Source organism: Drosophila rhopaloa, unplaced genomic scaffold (genome assembly GCF_018152115.1).
Source record: "Drosophila rhopaloa isolate 14029-0021.01 unplaced genomic scaffold, ASM1815211v1 contig_2, whole genome shotgun sequence".
NCBI classification, from domain to species: domain Eukaryota; kingdom Metazoa; phylum Arthropoda; class Insecta; order Diptera; family Drosophilidae; genus Drosophila; species Drosophila rhopaloa.
The window spans coordinates 20706817-20728872 of NW_025335083.1; the positions used below are offsets into that span (position 1 = coordinate 20706817).

A 22056-nucleotide genomic window follows, 5' to 3' on the forward strand; every position below is an offset into this window, starting at 1 on the left:
TTGTAAGCACTTGTAAGCGCAGTTGACGGATTTATTACGCTTTTATATATTTATTAGTTATTTAGAGTGTGAGAAGAGGACAAGTGAAATACCGATCAAGAGGTATTGTGCTAACTAGGGGAATAACCCCGAAACTACTTTGCAAAAATAAGCTGGCCTCAAAGAAATAGCAGTGAAAGAAATGGCACGCTTCAATAAAAATGCCTGTGTAGACAGAAAACTTATTTTCTTTGTTGAATAGGTTTCCAATCTAATCTAAATCGATTTTGCAAGCTGCATACAAGCATTCTAATACTTTTGAACAATTTACATTTTGAGCACGACTAATTTAAAATGAAAATCGCACTGTCTAACATTGAAAATATGTTATGTGTAATAAAGTATTTTGAATGTACGAATAATTTCGATTATACTATACGGGCAATTGAAATCTCTACATGAGCAGCACTCAGTTGTATTTAAAAAAGTCATTAGAAAATAAACAAATCTTTATCTTTCTGTTTACTTAAAAAACAATTTTTTTTTTTTTAATTTTAAGGTTTTAAAAACCAAAAATAGGGTATCGCAACTGTTTTTTAAAACACTGTGAGAACTGTACGTAATCTTATGTTTGAAACGAAGGTAAGTATTTAACATCCCCTTTATGATAACAATTATCAGGTTCTGATAAGCAGTTTAATGCACTTATAAGACCAACAGAAATGATTTTTTCATTGCACACACTGCATTTTACAGTGGTCTTATTTTAACATGCTTCCTTTTGTCGGAATTCAATTTTATTTCACAACCAGTTTATGAAAATAAAATAACACTGGACAACTCGAGATGTGTGTAGTAGGTACATATGTAGATATGTTGAGATACATCTGGCGATCAGTGCATAATCGAGTGCGAATCGGTGCCATTCAATGACTGTTCACAAATATCGATAGCTCGCACATAGCAGGATTCACTACTCATTATCAGTTCTCCACCTTTCAGTGTGAGTATTAGACAATTGCGACCCATTTCTGGAGTGGGCTCGTCCGGCGCCCAGTTCGAGTAGCTCAGCGGCCGGGCTCTGCCAAAGTAGTTCCAGTAGAAGCGATTATCCCCTGGCCACCGGTGGCCGGCACTCCAGAATTGGGTTCCATTCGGGTAGCCCATCTCGTAGAGGTGCTCGGCCAGAAACCGCATCTTCTCATCACTATCCAGGCAGACGCGCGAGGTGCGCTTGTCCTGATAGCAGAAGTTGTGGAACGATGTGTGCTGTGGGTCAGAATAAAAGAATGTAGTCTCAGAATACATTTTTGTATACCCTTGCAGAGGGTATTATAATTATTATAATTGGTCAAAAGTTTGCAGCCCACTGAGGGGCACATTTCCGACCCTATAAAGTATATATAGTTTTGATTAGCATCGTCAGGCGAGTCTGCCTAGCCATTTCCTTCTGTCCGAACAATCGTAAGAAAAAAGTGAAATAAAACTATAACTTCGTTGTTTCTTAACATACTTCGATGTATTGCATCTTACTTTTATATAAATCGGACGATTATATCTTATTACTGCCATTGGAATGATTGAATAATTGACCTAGCTTCATTGTATTAAGGCATCGAAATCGAAATATTGAATATTTAATTTTAGTAACAGCTGCAAGGGTACATAAACTTCGGCTAGCCGAGTTTGCTTCTTTTCTTGTTATATTTTTTTATATAGAACCCAATCGCTAAATAAATTGTCAACTTTTTAAATGACTAAAAACAAATGGTCTTTATCATGGTCCCTCATTAACATTACATTTTTTTCATTTCGCGAATGTATTTTAAGCCTGCTCAGTTAAGAATTTTTAAATGATTAACTCGAACTCAATTTTCACTAACTCATTTAAATTAGTTAGTTTCAGTTAGTACAACCATATTGCAAAAAGTTTCCTATATTGCATATAAAACTGATCAAAACTCAAATTGAATTCGAGTAAAACGCTCGAAAGTGAAAACCGGAACACCCCTGCAAAATGTTTCTCAACTGATATGGGGCTTCAGTGAATGATCGTCTAACAAATGCTGTTATAAACAGAATGCGATTAAACTCAACTTTAAAGACTCAACAGAGTTAAAGTTATTATCTGGGAAACAAAAAAACATTTATGTTTCACGTTAGCGATAGAGAGTTAAAAAATATACATTTTTTGGTCGAAATATGGATTTATTCCCTGCATTTCACTATATTTAAGGAACAAAATTGTATGGCAGATGTAACGTAGAGACTTGAATGGGTATTGCACCGAACTACTGACTCACCAGCGGTTTCTCATCGGCCACAAAGTAGCAATAGTTTTCCCGGACCCTCTCGTACGGAATCCTGCATCGCATTCCATCAGCCGGATTTCCCAGGAAAATGAGGCAACAGGAAATCGCCAGGAGATACTGGAGGGAATTGCGTCGATCTTTCTTCGGCTTCGGGCGATTCGGCATTCTGCTGAAATAAAACTGCCGGCAGTTTAAAATTGTGGCGTTATCGGTGTGAGCGGGGTGCTTATCAGCAAAGCGCTTGTTTGGGCTTTTTTTGCCTTTGCTGATAAGGCATTTCGCTGAACTAGCTCAAGATCACGACCAATAAAAGCTTTGCAGGCTTGAAATAATCAGTCACTTGTATTGTTTCAATGAGTTGTATGTAATTAGTCACTGTTTTTATTTCTCTGAATTGTATGTACAGTCAAACTTTACTAAGTACAATTTTCTCTAATAACTTAATTTTTGTTATATTAGAAGTTTTAAAAATTCAATTTGGGGTCGGCTCCTAATCACATTCGGTTAATGTATTGCATACTTGTTGGAGAATTGTAACGGTTTTGATCAGATTCAATATTACAAAAAGACTCGTAGAAAAAACGTAACTACTAATTTACTAAATTCATGAAATTAAACAAATTAAAAATTGCACTTCTAAAAATTATGATTAAGTGAATATAAATTTCGACTGATGCATATTGCAGTTTAAGTTGCGAAGGCATTCGAGCATTTTTGTTCACATTTCCTAAGGATCTACAGGACCTAAATTATAATGTTTTTGGGGATGGGTGATACATTCTTTAGATATTCCTATGGTAATGGGGTAAGTCATCTTTGCAACTTAGTTTGGGATCCACATCGAACATATTCACGTGCAACTTACCTTTTCAGATTTCTTGTACGCCCTTCCCCAATTTTGAGACCCACTGTAATACACAATTTTCCCCTGAACCAACTGTTATATAGAAATATCTCTCTCTTCGAACATTTCTTGTGTGTATGCCGCGCCGGCTTGCACGGAACCGCCGCCAGGTGGCGTCTTGCCCTATTGACATTTTGCTTTACTTCGCTCTTTCGCTAAAGCCGAAGACTGAACGAGAGAGCATCAGACATCGAACTCGTTACGAACATGCAACTTAAGCCGCCGGCTCGAACGTCAAACAGATTTTGGATAAATTTATGATTTTTAAATTATTTATTAAAATATGGCGTATACGAATTTTGTAATGATTCTAATGTGAGACCACAAAATTATCCGAAATGCTCGAACTTAATTGCACGCTATGATTTAAAATGTTCTTTAAATAATTGTTTAATAAACAGAAAGATATTGCTTTTAAATTTGGATAAGTGAAGAGATTGAAGAATTACATAGTTTTGGTAGACTTGGAACTATAGTAATAACATACAGATTAGCTAAGTCAAATTTAATATAAAATTTAAAAAAAACATAGAACGATTTGGAAAAACATAATTCCAGATAAAATATTGTAAACAACGGTCTTGGATTGCAACAAGTTGCAATACATGTTTGAACCGAACTTCGCAGTCAAACGACGCTGGCAGAGAAAATGTTCGACAGACAATTTTGCGTATCTATATCTATGCCTCTTCACAAGTCTCTGTTCGAACTGAAATTCCATGCCGCGAAGAAATACGTCCGTTGCTCCGTTGTGGAAAACAGTGAAAATCTAAAAGAAAAGCGTGTTAACCGCGCTAAGAATTAGAAGTGCGTGAAGAAGTGAACAATGTTTTGTTTATAGACCGATTTAGTTGGGATTTTAGCGGTAAAACAATGTTTTTTCGGTTTTTTTGGTGCTAAAACGACGCCGTCGCACTCGCACTCTTTCTCTCTCGCGGCGTCTCTGTCTCTCGCCCTCTCAATTTTTGAATTGCTTTTGTGCTGGTCGTTCGCCTTAAGATTGTTTACGAATTGCAGTGTGTGATAAAAGTGCAAAAAACTGGCGAAAAGTACAGAGAATCCAATGGAGTCCGCAATTAAATGCCACAAAACCGCAAAAAATATAGTGAAAATGAGCCGAAAACTGTGGTTACTTTCTCTGCTGACGCTGGCAGCTCTGCAACTGCGCTCGAGCAGCGGAGTGGCCGCACATTTGAATGTTTTCCTAAATCCCGTGGAAGTAATGCGTTTACTAGGTAAGTTTTTTTACCCCTTTTTTCATATTCTTTAGTTAGTTTTACCGATATTTTGAGTTGATATTTCTTTCCAATTAACTCTCTCTTTCACTCTCTATTTAAAATAAACAAAAGTTGAACAACTAAAAAGACAACTTAAAGTTTTCACTCATTGAAAAAAAAGCGCACTTCCTTTACGAAATTATGTTTATTTGTTTGCTTTTGGCTTAATTTAGATGCCCTCGCTCTATCGCCTCTCTCCGTCGCTCCCACTCCCACTCTCTCTCTCTCCTTTTTGCGCATGCCGCAGGTGTTGTTAAACAGTAAAACAAATAAACAAACCGCCCACAACAACAACAACCAACTTTCGTTTGCTTCGTTAGAAAATTTTACGCTTCGTAAAAGACCAAAAAACAAAAAAGGTAAAGAAGAGGAAGCAGCAGACACGGCAAAAAATTAAAACAACAACCAAGTCTGAAAATCTACATGCTGCATTCAATTTATCTCCATGGTGGGGAATATTTTTGAATATTTCTTGGAACTCAAATTCCTTGGCTCCCCAAAAACAAAAAAGGGATGGGAAAAGGCAAAAGAGATAGAGAGGGAGGAACATGCAAACGAGATGACAACGCAAAGGAGACAACAGCAAAGGCAAAAAAACAACAACGCAAACGTGACTGCGTGGAGCAGCGAAAAGAATATGGGGTGCGCAAGGGGGCAGGGCATCAGCTGTGAGGGGCGGAAGAATGCACAGTGGGGTGCATTTCATATATTCTACGAACTACACAAGTACACAGCCAAAACAAAAGTTTCCAATTCTCTGAGAATATAAATTCCTCACAAAGTTCTAAAGATCTATTTATGTTCTTTTATATATGTATTTCGAATTTCAAATTTGTTGAGAATTATACATTTGTCAAGGCTTTATGTCAATAATATCAATAAATAATGTTTTGCACATTGTGTTTATAAGATTACCTATAATTTCAGAAAAATATACTAAATAGTTTTAAATTTTTCCAGCAGACAGAACTTTGTTTTTTCTTTTAATACATACATAACTAGCAAGATAGTTAGGTAGACACTGTAAATTTAAAATTTTGTAAAATAGATGCTGAAATGCAAAGTTGTAACACCCACAGTGTGCCACTTCCTCCTCGGAGGGCTCACTGTATTTTTGGGAGTATTTAGCATGACAAGTCTGCCCACTTCAGTTGAGTTTTCTGCAGCTCCAGATTTTGGCATGCAACGCGCCTTGTTAAATCGAAGTTTTCTTCAACTTTTTCTAACATGTGTGGGAGCCGATTCGCTGACGATGATGACGATGCGCATAATTTTGCGTATGCATTTCGGATTTGCGATTTCGGGGGCGTGAAATCAAGTATGCAGAATATGCCAAAAGTCTGTGGGCTGCACTTCTCCAGCAAAACGCTGCAAATTGTATACACATACATATATCTACGGGGTAATTAAGACAAAGTCGAAAAGTTTCGCAGACTTGCGTAGGATATAAACGGCCATAAAGAAATGCGCAAATGCTTTGTACTCCTCACTCCGTGGGCCATAAATCAATTAAGCTGCATAATTTGCATTTGATTTGTGTGCGCAAAAAGGGGTTTAGGTGGAGGGGTTTCTGCGCGGTCTTTAGCCAAAGTTGCCGGCTTAAATAAATTTCATTTGCATTTACGCGTAATTTATAGCTGGCCGATGATCACACAAGTTCAGTTCCCTTTTTTTCTTTATCATCCCCACAGGGGTCCCGGCAAAGTTCAATGCTAAAAGTTTGAGTCATAAAGTTCCTGGCATCTGACAGTCATATGAAATACGATCCAGCCAGAATGGGTTGGGCTCACGATCGAATCATCCCATCATGCGTTTTCCAACTTTATTCCCATTTTAATTCCAATCATATTCCTCAGAAATAAACCATTACAAAGAGGAGCACCCAAAAAAGTTTAACGACTTTTTTTGCTGCTGTGACACGCGCTACATTTTAAATAGACAAAAGTACATTATTTAAATTTAATTTTATTGCCTGCCTGCTACAGTTTTCGTAGTTTTCCCTCTTTCTGTACGTTTTATGGCATTTTATTGACGATTTGGAATTTTTCCAGCTTTTTATGGCGACCATTTTTGGGTGCTTCGATTTAATTTAACTGTTTCTAGCCTGCTAATGAAGCTGCAATTAAAACTGAAATGGGAAAAGTAGAGATTAGGGGCCTTGCCAACGGCTTCGGCACGATTTTCACACTCTCGACCCGAAGAATGTGCTAAAATCGACACGCCCCCTCGCAAATGATCGATTGGCAGCCGCTTTGGGCCATAAATTAGTCGCTATGAAGTCGAAGATACTCAGAATATCGGGGAAAACGGAAAGATGGATGTATTAAATTTACCACCAACTGTGCTAAATGAATTGAGAGCTTGCGGGCCGAAGTGTGTTTGGCTTTTGTTTAGGCCAATTTAAATATTTTCATATTTGCCTATGTATCGGGGAACATATTGATGGCTTTTGTTATTTGAAGTGAGCCGCGGCTAAGCGGCTTACAACGCAAACAAGCTGCCAAGGTACGAGTATCTCGAAGATACACACAACGCGCTACTGTGGCAACTTTTAGCACCTAACCGTGGCTAAAGCTGTTGTATCTGTCGGATGGCCGTAACAAGCCAGGCATGTATCTCGTTTAACTCTCCTGCCGGCTTGTTTCTTTTTACACATATATTTTTGTATCTTGCGTTTTGTTTTCCCCTCGGCCAAGTAGAGACATTTGCGCGCTTCTCCGGTTTATGGCTTGTTCTTGGCTGCCTTTCCAAGATCTTGCCAGCCGATAATTGTGAACGAGCAGGCCGTTTTCATCTGGTCGTGCTAAAAGCCTTCCGAGAAACGCCACCGATCCTCGCAAACATTACTCCCTCCCCTCCCAACATCCCAATGCTCCCCTGCTAACGGTTTTGCGCTAGCTTGCTACTTGCTGGATATGATCAGCAGGCATGATCTATATTTTAATTGGTGTTTGGCAATTTATTGTCCAGTTTCGCCTTTCGCTGGGCTCCAGCCACACATAATGAAGTGGCCATTAGCTAATGAAGCTGTGCCCCTCTTGAAAGCAAAAAAAAAAATGGTGAGGGAGGGGAAAGTTTATGGACCTGATCGTGCCAGTTTTTGCTATACGATGTGCTAGCGTTAACAGCTCACCTGACAGATCGTAAAAAGTGCTATCCTAAGGAGTTGACACAGCTGTCGCGTCTACAGATCTTATCTGTTCAATTAGTGGTCGCGAAAGGGGACCGTAAACTGTGTTAACCGGAAAGATCTTGATCCAGAGTATCACATCTTCAAGGTAAAAATGTCTTTACTTTTTATATCTGACCATCACTTAGCATATAGTTTAAATACATCGAGTTGTTAACGAATGAAAGGCATTTTCTTTTCTATTTGAAGTTTAACACTGCTGAGTTAGTTAAAGATTCTCATCATAAAAATAGTTAAGGTGGCACTAATCGATTTAATTTACTGCATTGATTTTTCCGTGTCTAATTTATCGTAGATGTATGTAATATCATCTTTAAGCCATACCAATTTCGATCTTGGGATTATACTCTCAAAGCAATTTTTAACAATCGTCTAATCAGATCCTCTCTTGATTTTTATCTGACAGCGTGGATAACTGATCATCTCTGCCTTTATTAAATTTATTATCTATTTCGGACCCAGTTTATCACGTTGTTCTGTGATCACTTCCGAACCAGCTTTCTATGGTCCACGATCATCACAGATATTTATCTGTTCGTACGTGACTTATGAGCCAGTCCCAAAAGTTCGTGTCTGGGCATTGGGATCAATATTTCGATTTTATTTTCAATCTATTTTTAATGCGATCAAAGATCGTGCGGCCTCGTAGGGCTATCGATTTCGAATTGATGGGCACTTGGCGGGTCATAAAGTCTCCCCAAACCAAACAAGATCTCAACTCTCCGATTTCATTACGATTTTTTGATAGCAGAGTGTCGCATTACCCGGCGACGTGTTTTGACATTGGGAACTGCGATTTGATTAGGCGCGGTTTGTGGACTGCAACAGGGCCAAATGGGAGGCTCAGGGCCATTTGCATACTTATTTTATGGGTTCATATGTCTGCCGACTGTAAACCGCCATAAACTTGGCTAAGCCCGGGCTTAAAGCCATTTCCATTACCAACGAAACTATTGACAAAAAACGGCATTTAAACAAATGAAAATCGCATAAACCGATTGCAGGCAATAAAAGCGACTGCATACTTTGCCGGCAAATAAACAATGAGGGGAGTGAGAGTGGGGCTCGATGCTCGTCAAAGGCTTACTGAGGGGCTGACTCCGACTGAAACTGTGGTTATCACTGGCAACTGACAACTCTGATAACCCCGCCGGGGGCTGCCAGATGCAGAGCATCGATGAGGGGCGTGGGGCGAATGTCAATAATAAATATCAGCCATTGTTTGCCCGGCTTGTGCTCCCTATACAATATATGCATACATGCAAGCTCAATATGCATGCACTGTATGGCAAAAAACGAATAATCATATTTACTTTAAGCAAGAACAAGCGCTATCAATATCTGTCTCTGCACAGAGAAAAACTATTCAAAAGTGACTTTTGCATTGTTCTAGTTCACATTTGGAAGGAAGGAAGAAATAGTTCAGCAACATTTATTCCCAATTTCTTAACGACCTGAATCCTAAACAAAATGAGTAAAGATTCTTTGACAGTTTACCAACTCAAAGCTTTACATTACATTAAGAAATCGGCCAATAATGATGAAACTAACAATAATGTTGAGGTATACTAACTTTCTTTTGTGTTATTTTGTTGGGCTTAGTTTAAATGTAATTTATTTAAGATACAAGTGCTTCTTTAGACCTGGAGTCGTGTCCTTATTAAAATTTAACTTTTTTTCTCTGTATAGCGTTGGAGCAGCAACCGAGTTTATTTCCATGTCACTGTGACATGTGGGCGCTACAAAGGGGGGCGTGGCAGCTTTGGGCAACTGCAAAGATGCAGATGCAGTGCGTGCATCTGGTCTTTGTTGTCGCTGCACTGTGTTTATTGAGTTGTTCGGTGTTTATTTGGGTTATGCGCTGTGGGAGTTTTCCGTTGCAGAAAGTTACATGGAAAGTATCGAAGGGATGGCGAATAATACCCATCGGAGTGGGCGGCGGAGCGGAATGTGTATAAAAACAAGCAGTTGGCATGTTTCTCTGAACCATCTATGTGCATCGCTAACTAGGCATAGTATGGCAATCCGTGAGATGTATGTGCTGCTAACACGATTTTGCTGACATTCCCACAATGGGAAAATTCGTGATACGCCTTGAAGTATTGGTATAGATGGCTTTGCAAACTGGTAGATAGCGTGGCATCTGCAAGATGCTAATCTACAGAGATTTTATCTGATTCGTGTGCCCTAAAGTTGTTGCAGCTAGGACATTTTTGATTTTTATCACATTCATTTTAATACAAATATTAAAGCCAATAACTTTTCAAGCTACTGAAGAAAAACATGATTTGTTTATACAGCTATTGGTATGATTTGCTCTTTGAGAGGATTGTACTTCTCCGATTGATATTGTGTAATGCATATTGCCTTGTGTCATTTATTTCCCTCAAAAATCCGTTTGTATTTTGGAAAACTTTGGCTAACCGACAGTTTATAGCTTGGCAGCTGCAGACACTCGAAGCTCAATTATCTTCAAGCACCATCACTCTTGACCCGCATCATTTATACATATACTTTTGGGAGGCTGTCCTCTTCTCTCACAACTCAACGCTCCGTAAGACAACAGAAAACTGACAAAAAATGAATAACGATTAAGGTTAATTACTATTGATTCTGGATATAACAATAAGCCGGCCGGTCAAAGCCGTTTTCTTTGTCAGCCGGCCAAGTTGTTTGAAAAACGTCAACTCTCGAAATTTGAATGATTAATTCGAGCTAATTTTCGGAGAGCCCCCGAAAAAGGGAAAACCAAATCTCCGCGTTAACTGTGCCAAATCGCTTGACTTGGCAGAGATTTTGCCCTAAAGAGATGGCTAATTTTGCTGGCACAAATTTGTTACAATCAAAAGACGAAAACGAGAAACGAGAACGTTTGAGCCCGCGGCTGGAAAAAAGGCCAACCAAGCAGGAAAAAAAATATTAGGCAAAACAAAAGGAGCGCAGCATCATTTATCATAACGACGTGAGGCAACTAAGAAACGATTCACACAAAGATACGGATGCGAGTGGGGGAGATTTTCAGGATGAGGTGGTGTGTCGGTTGGAGACATGGCTCAAAAACATGTTAAATGTTGACATGTGGTGGGCGTTCGTTTTTGGGGGTGGTGCCCCGAGCTTGTAAGCGAGATTGTTGTGCGTGATAAGCCGGGGGGATTGGGGACTTGGGGGGGGGTGAACATTGAAGGCGGTTCCCGGCAGGCGCCGATCATTTGTTTTATTTATTTTTCGATTTGGCCACAAACTGCACAAAAGACCCGGAGCAGATTTCAAGCCAATGCAGCCAAAGTGACATATTAGCCATTAGATGGGGGAAACCGAAGCCCGGAATATTGGCCGACTGGCTGGGGTTGCAGAGTCTCCAAGTCGGAGGCTGCAAAGGTTCAATGCGGTTACGGTGCAGATGGAGTCGCTGTGCCATCATTTATCATCTATTGCAATTTTGTTTGCCTGGGAGGATTGGACAAGATAAAAGACGCTGGAGTTGCCCGAAGACCTCGGCAGAGGGTTGTCGTTGTCCATCTGCCCCACGTACCAGTCTGTTTGCTTAAACAAAATTGCTTGTAGTCACAAGCTGAGCCTGGGATATTTGTCAAATGGAGATAATGGCTAAGGAAGCCTTGAAGTTGATGAAGGAATACGACAGTAAATCGAAGGTGTTGCTATGGCGCTAGTTTTCATAAATTACCCATCACTTACGGTCCATTTATATACATCAGGGATCTAACTTCGAAATACCCTCATTTATCTTTCCAAAGACCCAGTTCCGAAGTGTATAAAGAAAATTAAAAGCAGGGGTGTTTGGTTTTAATGCATACTTTTTTTATGATAACAAATTATTATAAGGTATAGATCATTATAAAGCTTAAATATAAATGTTTAAAAACAGGTATTAATCAATCGAATCCTGCCTGCTATATTTTTATTAAAAATCAGTGTGCGGAAAACTTCATTGAATTCGATTAAATAAAGTATTTTAATTTTCTAAAAATGGCATCGTTAACCCCAAGTAGTTAATTTGCAAAACAAATACTTCCAGCCTTTGCTCCTTGGGAGTACCCCATTCAGATGGCTTCCCACACCCAACCACCACTCCCTGCCCAAAAAAAAACAAAGTTATGAGATGGCCACTGCCAACTCACTGACCCCAAAGAGTGACCCCAGCGAAAACTCTAATTTTTTGCTGGTCTTTGTTTTGGGTTGGGAAAAATCAGCATAGGAAATCGGCACAGCGGAAAGCACTTCACGAATTGCAACGCTAATTACATGAAAATGGAAACCGAACCGTAGACATTTTTTTTCCGTTTTTTTTTTTTTTTTTATTTTGGTGTACGAGTGTCTCCGGCCAGTCGTTTCGGCAGTTCTATGTGGATGCCCCTCCGCTTCTTGGCAGCGGTGTAACAATGGTCACGACTGTGACTGTGACTCTGAGCAGTAGCAAGCTATTAAAAAGTTGCAAAAAATACTAGCAACGACAGCATCATGACTGCACGCTCCGAAAAATTCGACATACGATATGGGAGACTCTCGACGCCGCCACCACCACTACCACCTCTTTTTGCAGCTCCTCATCGCAGGCACGCCCACACGGAGAAAAAATATCATTGATAGCACAGCCATTCGGTAGATTTTAGTATCACAGAAACTTCTTTATGAAATATATTAAAATGGTCTAGGCAATATGTACAAAAACCTTATTTTAAGACATGTTAAAGGTTTTCTTAATCATAAGCTATTACCTTTTTGATCTTAGTTTATATTATCTCTTGTGATTTCTAAGAGAATAGACTGAAGTGATATTCATGCGATTTTCTCTCTGTGCGTTGAGAAACCCAGCCAGTTATGAACATGGCGGATAATACGGGCACAAAAAGGTTAAAAAAGTTCAAGAGCCGACCCGCGTTGGGCGCATGCAAGTGACATTTGCTCGTGACATGAGGTAGACGACAACGAATCCACTCCAAGACGCGGCCCTCGACAATCCCATCCCAGATCCCAGATCTCAGCCCCGTGCACCTTATGAAAATGCAATAGAGCGGCAACTTTCACATGAACCTGTGAACTCCGGGCCCAAGTGACGACTCTTGGCCGGGACATCTTTGGGCCTCGGTGAAAAGGGTCAATGGAAGCGTGTCTGAGGCTGAAAAGCTGCCTGGAGGGAAATTGCGACAGGGACAGGACACGTTGCATTTGATTAAGTCATGGGCGCTATTTTTAAAATGCTGCCGAGGAATTTGTCGTAGCCGTAGCAACTCAGCAACAGCAACGTGCAACATGTTGCACATTGCAGAGGAAGTCGGCAAGGCAGAGCCCATTGGGGAGCTAACTCTGCAAGACCCAAGTGTATATGCACTGGGAAAAAAATATATAGAACTACTGGAGTGAAAAAAAATTGTCTGTAGAAATAGAGGTTTTTTAAATGCCATGAAATTGTATATTTTAGATAATAGATATTGTTACATATGATTGTCTGAATAGCAATTATTTGCTATCGCGATATATTTAAAATAAATGCAGTAGTTTAATTAGCAGGTTTATTTGTCCGAGTGCATGTGTATACCCGCAAGTCTGACACAATTTATACGCCACCCAGTTGAGCCATTTGCGGGGTCTGTTTCGTCTTCGCCTTCGACCATATCTACTTATACGTCTAGGGCGATGTCTGGTCTGGGCCTCTCTGTCTACCTACAAGCTCGCTGATTTTTATTGTTATTGCCAGTTGTCAAAGGAAGTGCGCGCCACGTTCCACGGGTGTTCCAGCGATTTTCGTAAATTATTTCCTGGGCCACAGTTTGCCAAAGTCTGCCGGCTCTCGTTCTCGAACGATTTTTATTTGGGGGAAAGTTGAATGCACTCAAATGGCAGTTGAAAATTGGGCAACGACTGCACGTCATTGTTGATCAATGTTGGCTTGCTTAAATTTCGATTTGTGTGGTCCAGGAAAATCTTGTTAGGACGAACAATAAAGCAGTATGAACTACCTGCTCGCATCATTATCATTAGCATAAGACGTCATAACAAACCAAATGAGTTGGCAATCGCGGCCAGACATCTCTGAAAAAAAGGGAAAAACGAAAAAAAAAAACACTACCGAAGATGCTTCATTAACTCGATTCGACCTGGGTCAAACCGCAATCAGCCAGACAGGCAATCGAAGTTAAAGGGAACAAATCTCAGACATGGCTTATTTTGTTTGTCTTTACCTTGTTCTTGTTTTGCCAACCTCGGATCGATGTTCCATTGCCGTTTCTCCCTAAATCCAGTTTGTGCTGTTGTTCTACATCGATTTCGAAGCGGGTTCAGTAGATACAGATACAACTGATGATAATCTCGAAAATAGTTTCCAGGGAATTCCCTTAACTCGAGCATTTGCTCGTGTTTATTTATATAAACTGTTGCCGGCGACTGTCTGTGGATCGGGCTGAGCAAACAAGCCTCTAGAAAAACTCATTGCTCTGAGTGCATTCAGAAAGATTTACATGCAAAGTAGCGGATGAGTTTGTTTTATCAACTAGCATGGGTGATGGGAATGTTCTTGGGGAGGATACGAAAAGTTTACAGAAGAGTAAATGCTACAATGTAATTGTCGATAAAGTTGAAGAAGAATGAGATTTTTGTAATAAGATTATTTTTTTGGTATTTCAACTTAAGTCAATGACTTGAAGAAGTGTAAAACGATATTTTTAATTGGGTTTTTTACAAAAAAATAAACAGAATACAGCCAGTTTTAGGTTTAAGTTTTTTTATGATATTTATTATGTAAATTCATGTATTTATTTTATTTTCCAGGTGTCTCTGCTGAGGTGTACTACGTTCGCGAGGGTCACATAAATAACTACGCCCTTAACTTTATTGTTCCGGTTCCGGCGAATGTCAAGGACATTAGTTTCACCTGGCAATCCCTAGCTGGGCGTGGCCTTCCCTACAGCATCAATGTGGTCAGCTCCGACCAGGAAGTGCTGCCCCGACCGGCGATCAATGTGTCACACAGTGGAGAGATCCCCACCAGCATCCAAACCTGGGCCATTGCCCTCAAGTGCAGCGGGTTGAAGGCAGCGGAGGTGGATGTGACTGTTAGTCTGGAAGTGGTGCTGAACCGATCGCTTAATAATGTGACTCACCTGGTATTTCGGCGGAAGAAGATCTGCCTTGTGAGTGATACTGCTGAAGGATGGATGGAGGAGGATGTGGATGATCCCCAGCTGCTGGAGACCGTGATGCTGCCACCCACCGGTTTGATCACCCTTGTGGTGGGTGTGTCTGTGGCCATGGGATCCGTGTGCCTGCTCCTGATGATTGCCTATTGTGTGAAGGGAGCAGCCAACAAGAGGCAGCATCATCAGCACGGGGGACAGCCCATGAGGACATCGAGTTTCCAGCGTTTGAATACCCATCCGCCTTGCCAGTCTTCCATGGGATCGGCAGCCTATATGTCACCATCGATTATTGCCCCTGTTCATGGCTCGTCGTTGCCTCGCAAAGTTCCCGTTTCCGTGGAGCAACAACATCCGGAGGAGCTGCATCGCCGTATTTCCGAGCTAACCGTTGAGCGCTGCAGAGTCCGACTCTCCAGTCTTCTGCAGGAGGGAACCTTTGGTAGGGTTTATCGCGGCACCTACAACGACAACCAGGATGTTTTGGTTAAGACGGTGGCCCAGCATGCCAGCCAAATGCAGGTGCTGCTCCTTCTCCAGGAGGGAATGCTGCTGTATGGTGCCTCTCATCCCGGAATTCTTTCGGTTCTTGGCGTTTCCATCGAGGATCACACCACACCATTTGTACTGTATCCCGCTCTGAATAACACCCGCAATCTGAAGCTGTTCCTGCTGGATCCGGCTTGTGCTCGCACGGTGACCACCATCCAAATTGTAATGATGGCCTCCCAACTTTCCATGGCTTTGGATCATCTGCATAGTCATGGTGTTGTGCACAAGGATATTGCCACAAGGAACTGTGTGTAAGTATAAATATATATATACAAAAAATACATTTTGTTAAGTATAAAGTTAATAATATTGATATATTAACTTAACAGTTTATAAATTATCTTGCAAATATCAGAAATCAATTTTTTAAACAAACATAAACAAATTATTTCTATAAGTATATCTTAATTGTGAACTTCACGGTTGATTGAATTGAGTCAATATTCAAAATGTGCAAATTGGACAGTTAGAGATTGGAATTCAATTATTTTATTAATTCACATATATAGTCTAATTTAATTACTTAAATCCTAATTTCTTTTTTAGCATTGACGATCAGCTGCGTGTGAAGCTGTCTGATAGTTCCCTGTCTCGGGATCTGTTCCCCTCGGACTACAACTGCCTGGGTGACAGTGAAAATAGGCCTGTCAAATGGATGTCCCTGGAGGCACTGCAGCACAAACAGTTCTCCGAGGCCAGCGACTCGTGGGCTTTTGGGGTGCTGATGTGGGAGCTGTGTACCTCGGCTAAGCAACCCTATGCCGAGGTGGATCCCTTCGAGATGGAACACTATCTCAAGGACGGCTATCGGCTGGCACAGCCCTTCAACTGTCCCGATGAACTGTGAGTATTCGAATTGATAGAGATCTTAACCGATTGTTTTACTAATTCAATGGCCGTTCTTTTATCTTCTCATTAAAGGTTTACGATCATGGCCTATTGTTGGGCCCTTCTACCTGGCGAGCGACCGACCTTTGCCCAGCTGCAATCTTGTCTTTCGGAATTCTATTCACAAATCACACGCTATGTCTAGGACATCGACATCATCCGAGCGGGGATCGGCTCTTTTGAAGAGCTCCAGCGAATTAACCCTAGTTAAATAAAGTCCTGTAGCCTACTCTACTTTGTTATAACGAGATTTGCCAAATCGAATGTTTAGCCTAGCCCTAACCCATCATCTGTACATATAGTTAACATATTCATCTCTTTAGGTACTTATCTTTAAGATTACTCTATCATAAACTTCACTCTTAACACATAGATGAAATAGTTCAGTTTGCACAGTTCTCTTTTTAATCCATCAAACCTAGCTAAAACGAAAGCCGAAATCAAATATAGTGATATTTATCAATAGGATTAGCTAAACCCATAAGATTACACATAAATATTTATGATGCATATAATACATGTTGTATGTTTAGCATTTTTGACAGTTTACCATTTATATGAGAGATTAAAACATGATATACAAATATATACACGTATATATACACTCATATATATATATGCCAAAACAATTCCAGAAATTACCAATTTGTTTTTATCCGATTTTATGGTTTCGTCGTTAAGGTTTTATCACCGTATTCTGAAGGGTTCTTTTCCAGCACAAGTCACGCCCTCGCCCTTGGAACTTGAGGTCGGGGCTTAGGCTGTCTCCCACACTTTTCTGGTGAAAATCGCCCAGGCAAATGAGGGAAATTTACGGCTTTCCTACTCAAGAGTACCGAAGGAAAAGGGCCAGGCAAGAAAGTTACGTTCACGCACACAAATTAGCCATAAATTTTAATTTTACATGACAATGTTTTCGGGCTCAAGTGCAGGGAGTAGGGATAAAAAGAATTTTCCCAGATACCCTAGAAGATGAATCAATTTTTTTTGCCTCTCCACCTTGCTATCGCTGTGTGCGTGTGTGTGGGAGTGTCCTTGGCAGCGTAGATGAGCTCGGAAATATATATCCTGGTGCTGGCCCACAAATAGCATGTGCTACACATGTCCTGCGTCCTTCGGCTATTGTGTTTGTGTTCATGGGCGTGGGCGTGGGTATCCCTACACTTTGAAAGCCATTGCCAGGAGAGACGACGGCATATCGTAAATATTTTGACAGAATCGCCTTTTGCTTTTGCTTTGGCGTTTTGGCCATTGTGTTGCCAGCATCAACTTCCTTTATCCTTAGCACCTGCTGCCCCGCACCACACAGAACAACATCAACAGCCATGGTGGTAATCCTCGTGTTTGTGCGACTTGACCTGCTCCGTTTGCCATGGCATTTCTGGTTATGGCCTTAAGCGGCTTTAAACTTGCTGCCTGTTGCTGTTCGTGTTGTTGTTTGGCTTGTCGTCATTGCTGCTAATATATATTCCCCGAATGGAACAACAGGGCATTACGAATACGAGCCCCACGAAACGCAAACAGTGTACTTAAGCGCATAGTTTGTTTATACTTATTAGTTGATAATGTGGCATGTTGCACTGCCGTCAAGGGACCAAACCAAGCGGGTGGCCAAGTTGGATGACGACAGGTGAAGACGTTCAACTCGGAGTCGTTGGTAAACTAGTTAACTATTTTATGGAAGTGGGTTTAGGAAAACAGGACTTACAGCCACAGAAAAGACGCAAGCTATATAAACACAAAATTAACAGCTATGGGTTACTAATTTTAATATCCTATTGCCACAGTTAAGCAACTGGAAACTTAAGACTTTGGCAGATGATTTTAATTTATTTTATTATTTAAATGTTAAAGTCATTGACTTGTTCTAAAAAAGGATTGAAAGCTAATAGGCTGATTCTTAATTGCCCGCAGTTATGCTAAGTTAAAATGGAAGATTTAGCCATGAAAGATGCTTTAAAAAATATTTAAAGCTGGTATCAATAATTCTTAAAGAATTTTAAGGTTTTTAGATAGTTTTTTCATAAACAATCAAGTCATCTCCATATAAAGACATTAGCTTTAAAGCCCTAAGATGATCTTTTCCGTTCCCTGTCCAAGGTAAATTCTGCACTTCCTCCCATCATTCTTTTCCCCCAGTAAACAAGCCACCCAGACGATAAGCAAAATACTGACTTGCATTTCCGGCTTCTATGGGGGCGCCATAGCAAGACGAGTGCCACCAACATTGATTTCATTCAGATAGACTGTTCGGAAGCCAACCCCACCTCATCAATGCCGATGTACTTTTCGAACATTTCCCGGGAAGCTGAAAAGGGGATACTAAACCGTCGGGAAAGGAGGGAGTCTTGTAGTGCCACCATTTCCATTTCACATGGCCATGCGATTTCCATGTACATCCACGTCTGCCTCAAGTGGCAGCCTCGGCCTCAATACCCCCTCCCCTGATTTCCCATCCATTGGGTGTAACCCTACCACCCGCACTCGCTATCCGACTGCGCTTCGGTGATAATTTAAAAAGTTTATATGGCCAAACTGCCATGGTTTGCCAGCGGTGCTGCCGTTGCTTTGCCCCATTCTAATGACAACTTAAATAAACATCAACAATGGGGCAATGCGAGGAAAATTGTTGGGAGAAAACCCAGCTAAAGTCTCAAGAAATGTGCGAGAAATCGAGTTGATGGCTTCGAATCAAAGATACCCACTCAATAAAACTATTCATATTTCAGCGAAGTCTAGATTGAATTTATTCTGTAATTTATAACAATTTTATTTTTTAGTAATGCTTGAATTTAAAAGCTATTATTGTCTTGTAGTACTTTATCGACATTTAATTTTTAATAAGAACTCTTTCCGTTACAAATTACTTCAGAAGCCTAAAAAGCCTTAAGATTCCTTAAGTACCCTTTATAAAAAACGATCTGCGAGTAAAATAGAAGTTCAAGTTTCTCATCGTCTAGGGCGGCCCATTGTGAGGAAATATTTATTTACTATAAATTATTTTCGATTATCGCTTCGCAGCACCCCTCTCCATAGCTGGGAACTAAATAAATACACTGAGCTGCAATTAAAGCTAAACAAAATGCATAATTTCTGCTCATTTGTTGATAAGCTGGCATTCGTTTGGGGAAATCCAATCCCCACGCTGTTTTTAGGGGAGTAGGGGTACAAATTTATGTGCCTCGCTTCCGCTAATGGAATTTTAATGTTTCATTGGAAGTAGACGCATAAATTTCGGTTTTGGTCAAAAAACCAATATCGGAGTCCGTAGGAGAAAATTCTCATTGAGTTTCCCATATTTTTACAATCCAATTGCTAACAAGTAAAATTGTTGTTATGAGTAAACGAGTTGGCCCATTTAGTTCATTGGCGCCGCAATTCCATAGAATTGGACAAACAGAAAAATAAATAAAAAACACAAAACATTTTTGAATTTTTTTTAATTGGAAGACAGCAGGTAACAGTGGGGGATTTGAGTTTGAAAGTGTCGAGAGAAATACTGATCAAGTTATTTATATTTGGGTGTTTAAATATCATTGTTTATAGGATATGGGAAACCACAAATTCTTTTATGGTCAACTATCAAGAATAATCTGTTGTAAATATTCTTAATTAACTAATTAAGCAATTGGGTAACTCATGCCACTTTCAGTCGCCTAAGCATTTTCTATAACGAAAGTTTTCCAATCCCTTTAGTAATCCTTCTAACTCATTCTCTAGAAACATATTCGATTGCACACTTTGTTTGGATGGCAGAGTCTTTGCCAACTATTTGGCAGATAGAAAAATGTAAGTCCTAACTGAGTTATTCACGCAAATCCTTTAATGCCATTTATCATATGAGGTGCACACACATTGCAAATTCATGTAAAGTACAATGCAGCCTGGCACTGGCACTGGCATCGAGCCTGATCCCTTGGCAAGAACAACATTAAATTGAAACAAATTGAACATAAAAAGCATTCAAAATAAGGCAAACACCTCGACGATGAGAAAGGTGTCAGGACTCAGGACCCTGCAGCCAGGACGCAGAATTTAGGACACAGACGAAGACGAGTTGCTGCCAAGGAAAACACACAACGACACCGAAAACTACGAGGGAAAGTTTCTTGTGGAAAGTTAATTTTTTCCCTGTGCTGCTGCTGTACTGGAAAAAAATTAAGTCATTTATTTTATGTTTTGGATAAAAGGGTATATTTTCGTTAGTGGTTGAAGAGCAGGTTAAGGAATCAGCTCTTGCAACTTAACAAAAAATGCAATGAAAGTCATTTAAACCTAATACATCGATTGTAACTTTTAAGTACTTTATAAGTACTATAAAAAAATATTTTGGTTTTATTATATTATTAGTTATAATTACTATAAGAGCAAAGTACTTATAAAAACTTCAACTGCATACATAATACTATATCTTGGTGATATAAATATAAAATATTGAGAAACTGAAACTTTTTTTCAGTGTTGTGCTGCTGGAAAATCAGGCAAAGGTACACAACAGCAAAGGGAAGAGCATAGGAAACGGAAGTATTTTCTGTTGATACTGAACTCAATTTAGACGAAATCAAGTCAAACATGGCAGCTACCAGAAAAAGGAGCAGGGGACTGGTGGCACAGAAAGCGGCCACAGGAAATGTTGTAGTAAATCATGTGGGAGCCGTGAGGTAAGTGGAAGCCGGAGGAAGTGGGCTGTGTGCAGATGCCAAAGAAAGGCGAATGCTCAAGACGATGTCCTCCCACACTTTCCCGAAAAGAAGTTGACAAAAATACAAGCACTCGGGAAAAAAAGAGGAGACCAAACTCGGGGCTTGATTGATGTTTGTGCTGTTAGTTGTTGTTTGCGCAGGGCGGCAAGTGGCGACCGAAGTCGGGGTATTAAAGTTTCGATTAAAGATTTCGATTTGGGGCGGACAGCAATTTGGTCTGTCTAAGCCTGGAGAGTCGCCACTAATCAATCCTTGTCCAAATGTTTATATGTCCCGAGCTAAATGAAATCAGTCCAAAGTGAAAGTCATGGATTGAGTAACCAAATAACTAGGAAACTTGTAACAAAAAATTGGGTTTGATTTAAGAAAGAGATGCGAACTTGATGCACCTATGATTAAATACGTTATAAGTATGTTTTCAGTTGAATTACATTTCTTTTAATTTTTGGAACGGACAAAATTTAATTTAAAGGTACATACAGTTTATTAATTGCTGTTATCAAATCATTTTTATCGTACAAATATATATATTTTATAGTCTTGAAACAGTAATATATTGCGCTTTTAATATCATAAAATATTGTTTATTACTAAAATTGCAGATACTTTGCAAATGATTCATTATTATTATTTTAAGAACCTTTTGTTGTTTGCCAGCTATCAATTATCGAAAAGGACCAAACACAAATCAAAGTTGTGTAAACAAGCTGTTTCAAATCTATTGCCAACCGTGGCTTTGACTGCACACATTTCATGGCAAACGAGTATACCCCTCAACTGTGCGGGGTATAAAACAAACAAAAAAATTGGTAAAAACTGTTTCAGGTTGCCATTTTTCTAGTTCCACTCCGGGGCTCGTTTTAATGGCCTTAGCTCTCGTTTTCCTCGTTTCGGAAGGACTCCGACTCGGATTTAGGGTTAGAGTTGCAGTTGGAGTTAGAGTTAGAGGCTCTCAGCATGTGGTGCCAGGGATTTGGTGTCCTTGCTGTCCGTCCGCACTTTCACTGCCCGCCGCGCTCTATTTACAGTTTTCGGGACGAAGGGAGGGAAGTCCTGTGGCCAGGGACACTGAGGATTTGCCGGAATTGTGTTTGGTAAAC

General features: G+C 40.1%; 2 protein-coding genes across 3 annotated transcripts; one reads left to right on the forward strand and one right to left on the reverse strand.

Annotated features, from left to right (window-relative positions):
* Positions 1 to 758: 758 nt before the first annotated feature.
* On the reverse strand, positions 759 to 7813 carry LOC108040195. Of its 2 annotated transcripts, XM_017117522.2 has the most exons (3): positions 7606 to 7813; positions 2283 to 2460; positions 759 to 1248 (listed from the first exon to the last, which is right to left on the reverse strand). In XM_017117522.2, exons 2-3 carry the CDS (start codon positions 2454 to 2456, stop codon positions 874 to 876), a joined length of 549 nt encoding a protein of 182 aa, XP_016973011.2. In that variant the 5' UTR covers positions 2457 to 2460; positions 7606 to 7813; the 3' UTR covers positions 759 to 873. The 2 variants fall into 2 exon arrangements, with proteins under 2 accessions (XP_016973011.2, XP_016973019.2); XM_017117530.2 differs by lacking the exon at positions 7606 to 7813 and having other exon boundaries at positions 2283 to 2471.
* On the forward strand, positions 3880 to 16891 carry LOC108040191 (tyrosine-protein kinase Dnt). The gene is made up of 4 exons (XM_017117509.2): positions 3880 to 4430; positions 14449 to 15616; positions 15912 to 16208; positions 16287 to 16891. Exons 1-4 carry the CDS (start codon positions 4259 to 4261, stop codon positions 16396 to 16398), a joined length of 1749 nt encoding a protein of 582 aa, XP_016972998.2. The 5' UTR covers positions 3880 to 4258; the 3' UTR covers positions 16399 to 16891.
* Positions 16892 to 22056: the final 5165 nt, after the last annotated feature.